Consider the following 13,357-nt stretch of genomic DNA (forward strand, 5'->3'; position numbering starts at 1 on the left):
GTCAAAGTTCAACAGTTGACGCCAGCTTTTCCCTTCTTTCACACAAAACAGGTGAATTTTCTTTTTTTCTTTTTTTTAATCGTCAGGCAAGAATGGTTTTTCTTTCCTTTAATCTGTGTTGATGTTTGTTATACTGTATGTACATCGTTGGTTACCATGGCTGGTACTGATTAAGTGCTATTGTGGCGAAAGTGTGAGTGGCTTCCAGGCTGGGGAGGGGTGCAGTGGTCAGAGGTGACGGTCATTGCTGGGGGAGTTCTGATGGCTGTTTCTTGGGTTTCAGAGTGTCTATGAGAGACTGGACGCCGCGTTTCACGCTAGTGGTCACCCGCCGGGTCACTGAGTCTGCAGACGGCGAGGAGGAAGAGCCAGCACGCTGGGAGGGCGGCCGTGCTACCAGGCACTTCTGGTACCGAAGCTGAGAAGGAGAAGGGAAAGGTTTTTGTGAGGAAGTGTTGGAAATATTCCAACCAATGTCAAAAGTGCTAAACAAAGAAGAAAAAAATGTGAAACTAGCTGCAACAAAATCCAACACATACACTTTTACACTTCATTTTTAGTGCTTACCACACAAGCTGCCTGGACAGCCTCAGATACACTGCCTGCATTGGGTTCACACCAGAACACGTGACACTGGAAATGCTGGCTTCCAGTGTCCATAATGAAGGCAAATGAATGAACATCCCGTCCCACGCCCATGAAGGACAGAAAACGGACACGACACTCCACCAGTACCTCCTCTTCCTCCTCCTGCGCAGCCATGAAAGAGGACAGTTAGACTTTGCTCTCTGCCTGACAAGTACATTCACAACAAATATTCCCTTGCCTTTTCTTTGATGACTGCCAACGTGGTATCAGCGATGCTCAGTATAACAGGAGTCCAGTCCTCTTTGCCTGTAGAGGACACGAGGCTGTCTATGGCGCCATTTATGATGTCCATACCTGGTGACATAACGCAGGAGAGTCTCAGCAGTTTAGGATCTAAGAATCTACTACACGAGGTCTTCCAGTGGGTGTTTGAGTTTACCTATAGGTCGAGACACAGACGTCATCCCCAGATAGTGCACATGAAACTTTTGCACCAACTCGGTCTTTGGCATGGGAAACTCTGCAGGGAGAAACACAAAAACACAAATTTTAACATTCTCACACACACACACACACACACACACACACACACACACACACACACACACACACACACACAGCCCCCAAGAGATTTAATCACGTGACAACATCTAAAGCAAATTTTCAAAAGAGTAGTCCACACATGATAATTGGCTTAAAGTGCAGAAATAAACAAACACTGCTGAATATTTTAATATACTGGGGCACTGTTCACATGATTAGAGCACAAAAAACACAGAAGCATGTAAGCTTAAGCGAGCTGGAGTGGTTTCCCTATGAAAACACAGCTTTGCCTGCTTATATGATCGCCTTTAGGCAGAAAATAGTGTCGTACGCAATGTTGTTGTATCACCTGCATCTCAGTTGGCACAAATGTTTGCATCATCTATCTAATAATGTGTGTAATTAGCTTTAAAAGTTATGGAAAACTCTTTGACTGTCAGTACGGGGTTTAAATTTGTACACACAGAGGCTTTAATGTGCAGTACTGTACAAAAGCCTTGAGACATCCCTCATTCCTTTATATTTTGCCAGGAAAAAGGAAAATATTTAAAAACATACATGAAAATACAGTTTAACAGGCAAAAACAGACTCTGTACAATACTAACTGGCTTAACAGTCAATATTTGGTAAGAGCACCTTTATATTTCTACACAGTCTGAATTCTCTTAGGGAAGATTCCTTCTAATTTCTGTAAGTAGTCTTCAGAAATAGTTATCCAGGCTTTTTAAAGGACATTCAAAGCTCTTCTTAGGATTTTGGCTGCCTTTTGTTCTGTTCTCTATCAAGGTGCTCCCACACTGATGATCTGGGGAAGCAACTCCATGACTGATAATGCTGCATTGTGTGTTTTCCAGTTATGCCTTTACTGCAATGATAGTGTGCTTTTATCATTATCGTGCTAAAAAATTATGCCATTGTTAAAGACTTTCCACATAGTATTGCCTGATCAATAATCTGACGATACTACTCGTACGTTCAGAATTGCATCAGATCTCCAAGAGGAGCTCCAACAATAATGGATAAAATAGCCTGCATTGTGTTTTACACAGTCCTGTGTCATGTCTTTGCTAGATATTTCGCTTAATGAGATGATTTTCACGTACACGTCACTTCTTTTTTTGTTCTCCACTTGTCCAGTTTCTTAATTATTAATGATTAAGGAGATTCTGCACATCATGCAAAGATATGCAAAGTTTTCAGCTAATAGCTCTTTGGGAATCATGTTGGTGCAAACGTACTATTTTATGCCTGTCAAACCATATTATTTTTGGCATTTTTCACAGATTCAACTCAAGAAATGGGAAGAAATGATGTGTGAATTTAATTTGCTTCTCACATAAAAATTCTTGCATAATCAGGCCCCATCTTCTCTTAAAGACCTCATCAGTATATCACCCCAATAGAGCACTTCACTCTCAGCCTGCAGGCTTACTCGTGGTTCCTAGAGTATTTAAATGTAGAATGGGAGGCAGACCCTTCAGCTTTCATGCCCCTCTTCTGTAGAACCAACTCCCAGTTTGGATTCAGGAGACAGACACACTGAATCCTCCCTTAGTTATGCCGCAATAGGTCTAGGCTGTTGGGTCTTCCACTGAGTGTTTTTCTTCTTCATTCCCCTTTTTTCACTTATTGCATGTTTATTCACCACTCTGAATTTATTCATCAATTATTATTAATCTCTAGCTCTCTTCCACAGTATGTATTTGGTCCTGTCTTCCTCCCCTCACCCTCAATAGCTTGCAACAGAAGGCTGCTCTTCCATGAGCCTAGTTCTGCTGGAAGTTTCTTCCTGTTAAAAGCGAGTTCATCTTTCCAACTGTCACCACGTGCTAGCTAGTTCGTAAGTGGTTGTCTGATTACTTGGGTTTTCGCTCTATTATTTTAGGGTATTTAAAATACAATATAAAGTGGTCTCCTTGAGGCGTTGTTGCGCTATATACATAACACTGAATTAATAATAATAATAATGGATTGCATTTATATAGCGCTTTTTCGGGACCCCTCAAAGCGCTTTACAATACCACTATTCATTCACTCTCACATTCACACACTGGTGGAGGCAGCTACAGTTGTAGCCACAGCTGCCCTGGGACAGACTGACAGAGGCGAGGCTGCCATATCGCGCCATCGGCCCCTCTGGCCATCACCAGTAGGCGGTAGGTGAAGTGTCTCGCCCAAGGACACAACGACCGAGACTGTCTGAGCCGGGGCTTGAACCGGCAACCTTCCGATTACAAGACAAACACCCAACTCTTGAGCCACGATCGCCCTGAAATAGGAACTAGGGCTGCTCAATTAATCGAATTTTAATCACGATTACGATCTGGGCTTTCAACGATCATTAAAAATGACTGAGCCGATTATTGGCCCCTCCCTCATTTATCCGCGACACCTTAAAGGCCGGTGTTGTGCCAAAAAGTGATTGTCTGCCAAAAACTGATTTCCAGTGTTTCTGTGTATTTTTTATGTGTAATATCTTTACGTATGTTCGTAAATAGACTTCGGTGAACAGGGGATACAAAGGGGTTACATAAAGAATTAAAAAATTATCTGTTTTTTAAGTATCTTTACAACTTGTACTTACATCATAACCAATCCGGTCCTTTATCCCCACTTAAAATATTTTTACAGAACTATTGTAATATTTGCTGCCATTTCTGCTGTCCTGTTGGGCAACTTACTCTTACAAAATACATTTTTAATGTTAATGAGATTTTTTTTTACTGCATAAATAAAGGTTATATAAAAGTCGCTGCCAAAAACTGATTGCGGCTTGTATCTTGCTACACGAATGTTGTTTGTGGCTCAAGATGACTTTATGTCATCCATAAGGGATGCATTTGACATATGTTTAACATATTATAGCCCAACAAGTTACTTATACCACTTTAAATATGAGCAATCGCTTTTTGGCAAATACCGGAAATCAGTTTTTGGCAGACAATCACTTTTTGCCACAACACCGGTCCGTGAAAATATTGTCGGGCATAAACCGTCCATGGCGCAAAAAAGGTTGGAGACCGCTGATTAAGAGGACCCGAGGGAAGCTCGGAAAGCTAAGCAGAAGTTATTTGGAGAGGAGAGTGACTGCCGTTGGTTGAAAAGAGAGGTAAAAAAAACTTCAGTGGTGTTGCACACTATTTTATATTATTTTTTAAAGTCATTGTTAACCCTTTAGATCCGGTCACAGCAGCACGCTCTGTTTTGCATAACTATTTTTAAATCCCCGTAGAACCTGGACCTGTAAGCTAGTGCAATAATTTGTTTTGCATATGAAACCGGAGGAGTTGTACTTACATCTGATGCCATCAGCTTGTCCTCGGTCACGGTTTCCTTCCACATATAGCTTTGCAAAAATTGCATAAAAAGCGCTTGCAGGAACAAAAACATAATATTCCAGAAACACGCTTTGCCGATCCGATCAGCTGTTCGTAACACTTCCCACAGTTAAACAGACGTCAGCGCGAACTGTCACATGTCCGCCATTTCCTGCCCGAAACCGGAAGTGATGTCATTTTCGCGGAAATTGTAGTTTTTTTACTTGTAGGCCTTAAAAGCCTATACTGGTCATGTTTGACTTTTCTGAATAGTTTCTGGGATGCTTAGAACTCGAATTGCACTGCTGGAAATAGTTTATTTTGATGCTGTTTTCTTTGCAAATTTGCATCATAGGATTGTTTTTTCGTTTTTCCTGCAGTATATAAAAATTGATGTATCTCCAAAATAAAACTATGAAGACACTCAAAATAAATTTCCTGTTGTAAACTATTTTTTGCAACTTTTTTGTATTTAAAGTTTTGAAGGATAAGCCTCTTAAATTTCTCCAAGTAGAAATATATGTAAAAAAACCAAAAATGATTTTCAATTTTTTTTTGTAGTTTATTGCACTTTTTTGCAATTAATGTAGTTACTATGGACTTAATGCATACATATTATTAAAATATGGGCTATAATAGTTGTATAGCAACTTGAAATGCTCCCACAAATGGCACTACAACATGTAAAAATATAATATAAGCTCTGGCGGACTTGGTTCTATGGTAGGTCTTAAAGGGTTAAATAAATATCGTCAAATAATCGAGATCTCAATTTCAGTGAAAATAATCGTGATTATCATTTTTGCCATAATCGAGCAGCCCTAATATTAGGAACTTTTGTGACAGGCTGCTAGAAACAAAGTGCCTAAAGATATCATTTAAAATTGGTTCTTTATATGTAGAAGCAACACTGGTTCACCCATGGAGTTTGTTGTATTTTATGTTTATAGTTTATACTTGAATGATTCAATAAACAAAAACATTCCTCTGAAAATGAGGGAAAAAGCAGTCAATGTTCAAAGAAAACCTTCACAAAAACCTGGAGATCTACTGCTGCTTTAAAAAAACTACAAAAAAGCCACTACTGGCTACTTCGAAGCAACATAAAGAAATGAGTGCTGACTCTGACGTTTTGCACAGTATAGTAACAATAAAAAAAATAGTGTTTTAATGGCCTTTGGTTACATGTGACCACACTAAGCCAAATCGATGTGTTCAGAGTTGAGCGCTCTTGCACCTGAAGCCAAAGCCAACAGTGACATCATGGACACAAGCAACTTAATTGCAATAGGAATCAGATAACATGGGAAGGTAGTAATTCAGAAATCTGAGCATATAGATTTACATGCGCTTACGTTGTCTCACCTTTTCAGGGCGCTAAAGCTTTCCGAACTGTACTTACACGAACAATGAATTGTGAAAGAGTTTTCTTACATTAATTCTGTTTTAAAGCAGAGCTCAGACAGGCCTGATCCGATGACAACACCGATGCGATTATCCTAGTGCTGGTGCTCATCCCAAATCATTTGGTGCTAATCTCCTCAATTGTGTCCCAACACAGGATTATGCGCTAACAGCTACCCAAAAAAGAGATCTAATCCAGGCGAAAACTGTTCCACACACAGAAGGAAAAATAAAAACCCAGCCAAGTTTTCAAGCTAACAGGCCGTTCTATCCATTTCAAGGGCAACACCTTACACTGTACCAACATTTTTAATGAAAAGTGTATGAGTTCAATCTATGAGTTCACGCAAGTTACAGCTACAAAAGATGTGAGGGATCCTCCACCATGAAGTTCTTTGATCCTGGGTTTGGGATGGGAGCTGTGGAGTACCAGGCCTCGCCTCAAAGAAACACTAATTGGGTTTTAATGAGGTCGACTGCCTCTGCGAGTGAAGAGCCGATATAGTTCTTTTATATTCTGATGTCAGAGCATCCCCCCCAACCATCATGCTCAGCAGATACGCATGGCAGCTGAAGTTATAGCAAAGGATGAATTGTGTCGTGGCTTTTTCTGCTGTCTTCCTATAATTATTTGGGACTAAAAGGAACAAGCAGTGGGAATTAGTGAAATGGAAAACAGTGAATAGAATTATTGTGAGGATAAAGCTCTGTTGAGTGAGGAGTTTATGGCGAGGAGTTATTCTGGTGTCAGCGTTATGTGAATGTAAGTGAACCTAACACTGCTGTCTTTTCTTTTAACAAATGTTCACAGCTGATTCTCAGGCAGTGAGGCCATTTTTTAAGAAGCATATACGTGGTTTCAGATTTGGATAAATGCTATAAGAGAAATGATAAGCTTACAATTCCAAATGCACATAAATCTCCTTAGAGAGTTACATGAAGTTACTTTTTTTTCTCTCTTCTAAGGATAAAAAAATCCTTATCATGTAATGCTTATGTTGAAGTTCTTGGCATTATGGTTATAGTTACCCTAATTCTTTTTTCTAATGTCCTCTGAAGTGATAAACACATGACTGTGCATGCATGTACCTTGCATGGGTACGTCGGAGCCGTTCTGGGAGGAGCTGCCAGCTGCAGCCTTGGCACTTTTCCTCTCAGCCATGATCTAACGAGGAGAGAAAAATTGAAGAGTGTTTGGGTGAAAACAGGGTGAGAGGAACAGAGTGCAAAGGAAAAAAGAGGAATTTGAAAAAAGGGAACACAAGAGGACTGCAAAAAAAAAAAAATGGAGGAAAGTGATGAAAAAGGTTTGGTTTTAAAACAGGGACAGGAGTGATAAATATTAATAAGACTAGATCATCTGACAAATCTATTTTTATCAAAGATTTACAGCTAAAACACACCAGTAACAGACTGGGTATTAGTTAGTACTAGCAGTAAATAAGTGTTTCTACTAAAGACTGTATAATAAAGATAGTTGTAACCATCATGTTTTTGCCGATCAGTTTGTGAAGACTTGTTAACATCAAAAGCAAAGGGATGATCTCAATGGAAAAAGATAAGAAGCATTTCTTACTCATATTGTAGCTAACAGTCAATCAGAAGGTAACCACTCCCTAAATCATATTTATTTTTTATTCTAAATGTGATCATAAACCATAAAATGAACATCATGCTGTGACAAATAAATTTGAAACCACCAGCTGAGACCACAAATTAAATGAGAATAGTTTCACTAAGCTCATAAAGCAAGTAAAACTTTGACTATTTGAAAGATTTTAAAAATGCATTAGCTTCACCTTTGCAACGTCCTTCTTTTATATACAGTCTGTGCTGACAATGCACTCCTTAAAAACAGGCTACAAATAAGCAGTTTCATGTCCTTCAAAAGGTAAAAAAAATCTCATAAAACAATGAAGCAGCCAAATTTTTTAGCAAAAGGAGTAAGAATGCTATTTGCAAAGGACTATTTTCAGCCTTATAGTTGGTGCACTATTCTGAATATTTAGGTAAGCCAGGGTGTGTGGGACTGAATCCAAGTAGACTGCAGTGCTCATTTGATTGCAATGAAAGATGTCACTTCAAATAACAGTGCAGCATATTGATTTTGGAAAAAAAAAAAGTTAAAACATAATGGAGAAATCAGTATTTTACATCAGTTATATGTAGCAGCTGTTTTGGTCTTCTCAGTGACATCACCTGTTACTTCTTTCCCAATTATACTTCAGTTCTGCACTTAAAGAATGGTCTTTTCTCTCTATTTTCTTGCTTTCTCTTGTGCTGCAGTGGACACACTCTTTAAAGAGTGTTGAATATTTTGCATGGTCCCTGCACTCGAGCTGCTGCACTCTTTTCCTGCTACAGATACTTGATTAATTGGAGGTGTCATTAATCAAAGTCTGTGGTGAGTCTGCAACTCTGCTCACAGGGGAACATGCAAGAAGGCACACTCACTCCCACCCTCACACACACACACCCACACACAAAGGAGGGCCATTCAGCATGCTGCGCAGCTGCAAGGCTCAGGTCACCAAGTTTTTCCCCTGCAGTAAAGAGAAAACTACCACTGTGTTTAAAATAGGTGGCGTAAAGGTGTGAAGAGTCATGGTCACATCCAGATGCACTGATGCACACTCTTCCTTCGGTTTGGGGTTCGAGATAAGAAGAAATTAAATCTTCTCTCTAAATGGGTCGATGTGCCTCAAAGGGAGTAGATCTGTTGTTCCGGGTACAGTCATTCTTCACAAGGTCAGCGCTGGCCTGAGGACACACTGATTTCTCTTTGTACATAAAGCATTATGAGTCAGTGTGTGTGTCAGTGTGAAATCTAAAGTCTCTAAACAAGTGAACTATGTCACTGACTAGGAAAAGTGCTGTGTTAGTGTTGAAAATAGTATTTGCTCTTTATGCATTACACTGCAGTACACATTGCAAGATAACACACAACTCTCCAACCATACACTCCCTTGTGGATGAGCACACGGACACCTTTGGACATCACAGATGCGCAGTTGTTCTTATTATACTTCTTTCTAGTTGGCTTGGGACACACTTGCACGTGGTGCCCTGTTAGTGAAACAGCTATGCTGGCAGCTGAAAGGTATGCGGACGTCCATGAGGAGTCACTTATTTACCCTCCGAGCTAAAAGTATGATATAAAAAGAGAATTTAGAGCTCTATAAAGTTTCAGAACTGTATTCTGTGATGATGGATGTTTATGTAGTTATGACTGTGACAGTTATCAGCAGGTTGTTCTTTTTTAATATTTATTTTTTGGCCTTTTTACTTTGTTTTACTGACATAGTGACAAGCAGCAAGCAAGCAGGTCAAACCTTGGCCACTGTGGTTGCATGCAGCGCACGTTCTAGAGGATGAGTTAAGTTTCTGCGTTTGTACATGTAAACATTAGCATCCATGGAGTAGGCTAAGAGCAGAACTTATGTTGGGTTTTGATTAGGAATAGCTGAGGTATTTATCACTCTTTTATGGACCAAAATGTCCATAAAAAAATGTCCATTCCCATCCCACACTTTAGGGACATATATTGAAAACTAGCACTGCACATACTCTGCAACTGCAATCTTATCATCTCGCTGTAAAGGCTTTCTGCTATCTCTCCTCACAGCCCTACTTCTCGGGAAGAGAAATCAGAAATCTTATCAGGGCACTGGAACACGCATGTGCGAATATCATCTAAGATACAGGGTTGTTATAATGACCCCCCCCCCCCTTTATAACATCTGAGCTGATTAAAACTTCCTAGCTTGTTTCAGAGCAGGAGATAAGGAGGCAGGAGAGGTTATGATACAAACCTTGGAACAGATTTCGTGGAGACTTGTGGCGATGGCTGCGGCAGGGGTATCACATCGGAACACGTGGCACTTCAGCACCCGTGTGTTTTTGTCTCTGGCCACATAGGCGAAATCCCTGAAGCACAGACAGAAGACACATGCAGATGTGACACTCAAAGTTTATCTCAAGGCACCCTAAAAGCAGTTGAACCAAACTCTTGTTAAAGGGACAGTATTTAAAAATCTTTTAAGCTTTTTTACAGATGCTCTCTAACATTTATGATTAGAAGACAAAGGACAACTTAAAAAAAAGTGGGACAAGATAATGAAATGAAAAAGGAAGGAGCATCCAGAAAATTGAGGCACATATCTTGAGGTGAGCAACAAAGCCATTAGGGAAAAGAAATAAGCCGTGGGATGCTGAATCACTGAATTAATTTCAATATGATTCCATCTTTTCGTTTATTTACATTTTTGCTGCAGTGATATTTCAGTCTAACGTGTCTTAATTCCAGATATTTGTATGCAGGAGAGTAAGGTTTTATCCACTTAGGTTTAATGCACTTAATAGCTCCTGCAAGATGGATTTTTATCAAATAGATGATATTTTTCTGCTCAAAGGCGCCTGGTATTATTCCTTGGAGATCCATGTTTGAAAATTGTTGAATATTGTGATCAAACACTCTTTAAGGGCTTCATACATCCCCCTGCAGCCACTTAGCTCAGGGACAATATGGATTCATGATCGCTAATTTGTATATTACTGTTCCTTTAGCCGTTTTTGTTTTGTTGTTTCTTGGGTTCAATTTTATCCTCATCTACAGTGTGAATATATTTGGATTACTTGCGACATCTAACACAGTGTTTCAACCAATTGTTTTCTCTCCTTTGTAACAACAGCTTTTTACTGAACTGGGTTTTACATCTTTTCCCTCTTCTGTGTTGTTAGGAGGTGATGCTTGTCCTTGGACCTGTCCAGCCCTCTCCCTGCACCTGTTTGCTTTATCTTCTGTTCAGCGATGTAAAAAGGGGCTAGAAAAGAGAACACGCACAAGAACTAAAATCCACAAATGACAGCAACATTATTATGCCCATTTTGCATCATGATGTATTTACCTCTTCTCTAAGAACTTCTTTTGGGGCTGTGTCTAATTAGCTGAGTCACAAACTGCAGCTTCATTATTTGCGTCATTTACATGTTGCCTCGAGCTGTGCAGGCATTCACGTTAGGACCAGTCTCTTCATAGCAAAAACTGTATATAAAAGATGGGCATGTATTATGGGGTCTGAAAAGTGAAGCTATTACAGGAAGTGTTTTAAATCTGCATTCTTTTGCAGATTACGACTCATTTTTCTTAATGTATTACCTCAGTAAACATGCTTTTGATGAATTTATGATGTCATTCAAGTCTAATTTAGTATAGTATAATATGATTTCTGTAAATTATTACTCAACTAAGTGTTAAATTGATGCTAAACCATTGCGGTGTGGCTACCTTGCGATTGACTAGTTGCTACCAAATGCACATGCAGTGTCCACAGCTTTGCTGGTCATATCCACACCCTGCTTATAATGTCTAACAACCAAGATGGTGACAAGCAAATAGCTTGCTGTGAATATGTCCATCTTTTATATACAGTCTATGGTTCATATTGAACTGAACTGGAGGTGGCAGTTGCCAATATTGGATAAAATGACAAACACTTGGGCTTATGCAAATATTTAGGCAGACGTGTGTGTGTGTGTGTGTGTGTGTGTGTGTGTGTGTGTGTGTGTGTGTGTGTGTGTGTGTGTGCGTGCGTGCGTGCGTGCGTGTCCTTGAAGAAACTTCATGGCAAGAGCTTCTCAGTGGTGTCACACTGCAGCGTAAAATGAGGAGTATGAGGGTGATATTGAGGGAGGAAACTCGGCTAAGAAAGAAACTTTATTCAGTGTGGGTGGCAGATGAAAACCAGCCACATGTGGGAAATGCTACATACACACATACGCGCACAGACAAGATGAAAGACACATCTCTTCCCCATTAACAGGTGAGACAAGCGGAGGAACAAAAGGTAGGAGGATGTGTTTCCAGCTAGAACAGAAACAAATGAGTAATCGGTGAATACAGAGTGAAGCCAAAACAGATGGCAGTGTCACCAGATGCACACACATACATTGAACACTTCAGAATAACCACAGGCACAAACAGAAATACGCCAAACACTGCCATTTATCACAGCAGGCTCTTTGTGTTTATGAGTCCATTATCTGGCCCGTCTCTTCTGCTTAATTGTGTGCTCACACACTGTAAGTCGATAATGCTCTCTGATTGTGGCCACAAAGGAAAGTGCAATATGATGTGTGACTGAGTGTGTGTGTGTGTTTGGTGTCCAGTACACTTCATTCTGGGACATCTGAGCAGTGCGTCACCAAAGCAGCATGAGTGGCCTTGCTTCGCATACTACAAATGGTTCTTTTATGACTTCTGTATCCTCTCTCAGGGATCACAATGCTATAAAACAGCATGCAACTCTTAATAGGAAACAGCCCGTGGCCAGTCTGGCTCGCTGACGATTTGACACCAGTGATTTAGACTTTCAGTAGTCGGTCCTGCACTCTTGTAAAGAGCAACAGTGACTCTAGGCGAAGCAAAGCCACTGATTTGAAGCCTGAAGTGACAAATGTGATCGCACACAAGGGCGGGAGCCCTGACACAACGATTACAGAAAACAGCTGAAGAGCAAGATCGCACGTGAGCACGGCACAAAGAGCAGTTACCTTTCTCTGTGTCCCCGGAAGCAGAAGGAGGCAGAAGGAGGGCAAGAGGGGTTGTTGAAGAGATGGTGGTTGAAAATAGAAAGAAAGAAAATAAAGGTGATGGTTGTAAAGGAAACATAACATAAGGAATAAGAATAAATGTGTTAAAGGAAGAGTGTGGGACATAAAAAGACACATAAGAGTGGTGGGATGGGAAAGTTATATTATGGGAGAAGATGAAAACCAACAAAAAAGCAAAGTGAAAATGATGGTGAGGATAGGGAAGGCAAAGACACAACAGCAGCGTTAATACACAAAACATACAGAGTCAAAAACAGAGACAATGTTCTTTCGCTTCAGTCACCGCCTTCCCGTTAGGTGATGTATGTGTGTACTTTTCATTTCAGCGGATTAGCATTCTGCAACATTATATCGCAGGAAACCTTTCTTGTGGCTGCATACTTGCGTACCACACACACACACACACACACACACACACACACACAGGCGCGTGAACCCACCCTACCCCATTTCCCTCTACCTTTTCCTTCTCCCAGTGTCTTTCATTCGGCTCTTTGCTTCTGCTCTTTAATCTTGCTTTCACTTCCCTGAGCCGTCTCCATCTCTCACTCTTTCACTCACTTTTTCTTCCACACCAGGAGACATCCACCTCACAAAAAACCCCCAAAACAAAACATGCAACATAGAATGATTCACATCGAGAGCGTAACTCATCACAGCTGCACGCAATATAGGCTGTGATGCTCTACTATCAGAAACACTACAAAGAGGCACAGGCTGAATGAAGAACAGAGGGCTAATTCAAACATTGACTGCCTTTGATTCTTTGATGATCCACTTTGTAAGAAGCTGTGCGTGTGTGTGTGTGTGGTGTGTGTGTGTGTGTGTGTGTGTGTGTGTGTGTGTGTGTGTGTGTGTGTGTGTGTGTGTGTGTGTGTGGAGGGTAGAACAG

At 40.4% G+C, this 13,357-nt stretch overlaps 1 protein-coding gene across 1 annotated transcript in view; it reads right to left on the minus strand.

Moving 5' to 3' along the window:
• Nucleotides 1–56: 56 nt before the first annotated feature.
• Nucleotides 57–13,357, minus strand: part of apbb2a (amyloid beta (A4) precursor protein-binding, family B, member 2a) — a 37,404-nt gene continuing 24,103 nt past the window's right edge. Inside the window, exons 9-14 of the mRNA XM_082504121.1 lie at nucleotides 9,666–9,780; nucleotides 6,943–7,018; nucleotides 1,028–1,108; nucleotides 827–942; nucleotides 568–750; nucleotides 57–418 (exon numbers count right to left, since the gene is read on the minus strand). Of these exons, the coding sequence (XP_082360247.1) occupies nucleotides 242–418; nucleotides 568–750; nucleotides 827–942; nucleotides 1,028–1,108; nucleotides 6,943–7,018; nucleotides 9,666–9,780 (748 nt within the window). The 3' untranslated portion in view covers nucleotides 57–241. The remainder of the gene's footprint in view (nucleotides 419–567; nucleotides 751–826; nucleotides 943–1,027; nucleotides 1,109–6,942; nucleotides 7,019–9,665; nucleotides 9,781–13,357) is intronic.

Source organism: Aulonocara stuartgranti (genome assembly GCF_965226115.1).
Source record: "Aulonocara stuartgranti genome assembly, chromosome: 2".
Classification (NCBI taxonomy): domain Eukaryota; kingdom Metazoa; phylum Chordata; class Actinopteri; order Cichliformes; family Cichlidae; genus Aulonocara; species Aulonocara stuartgranti.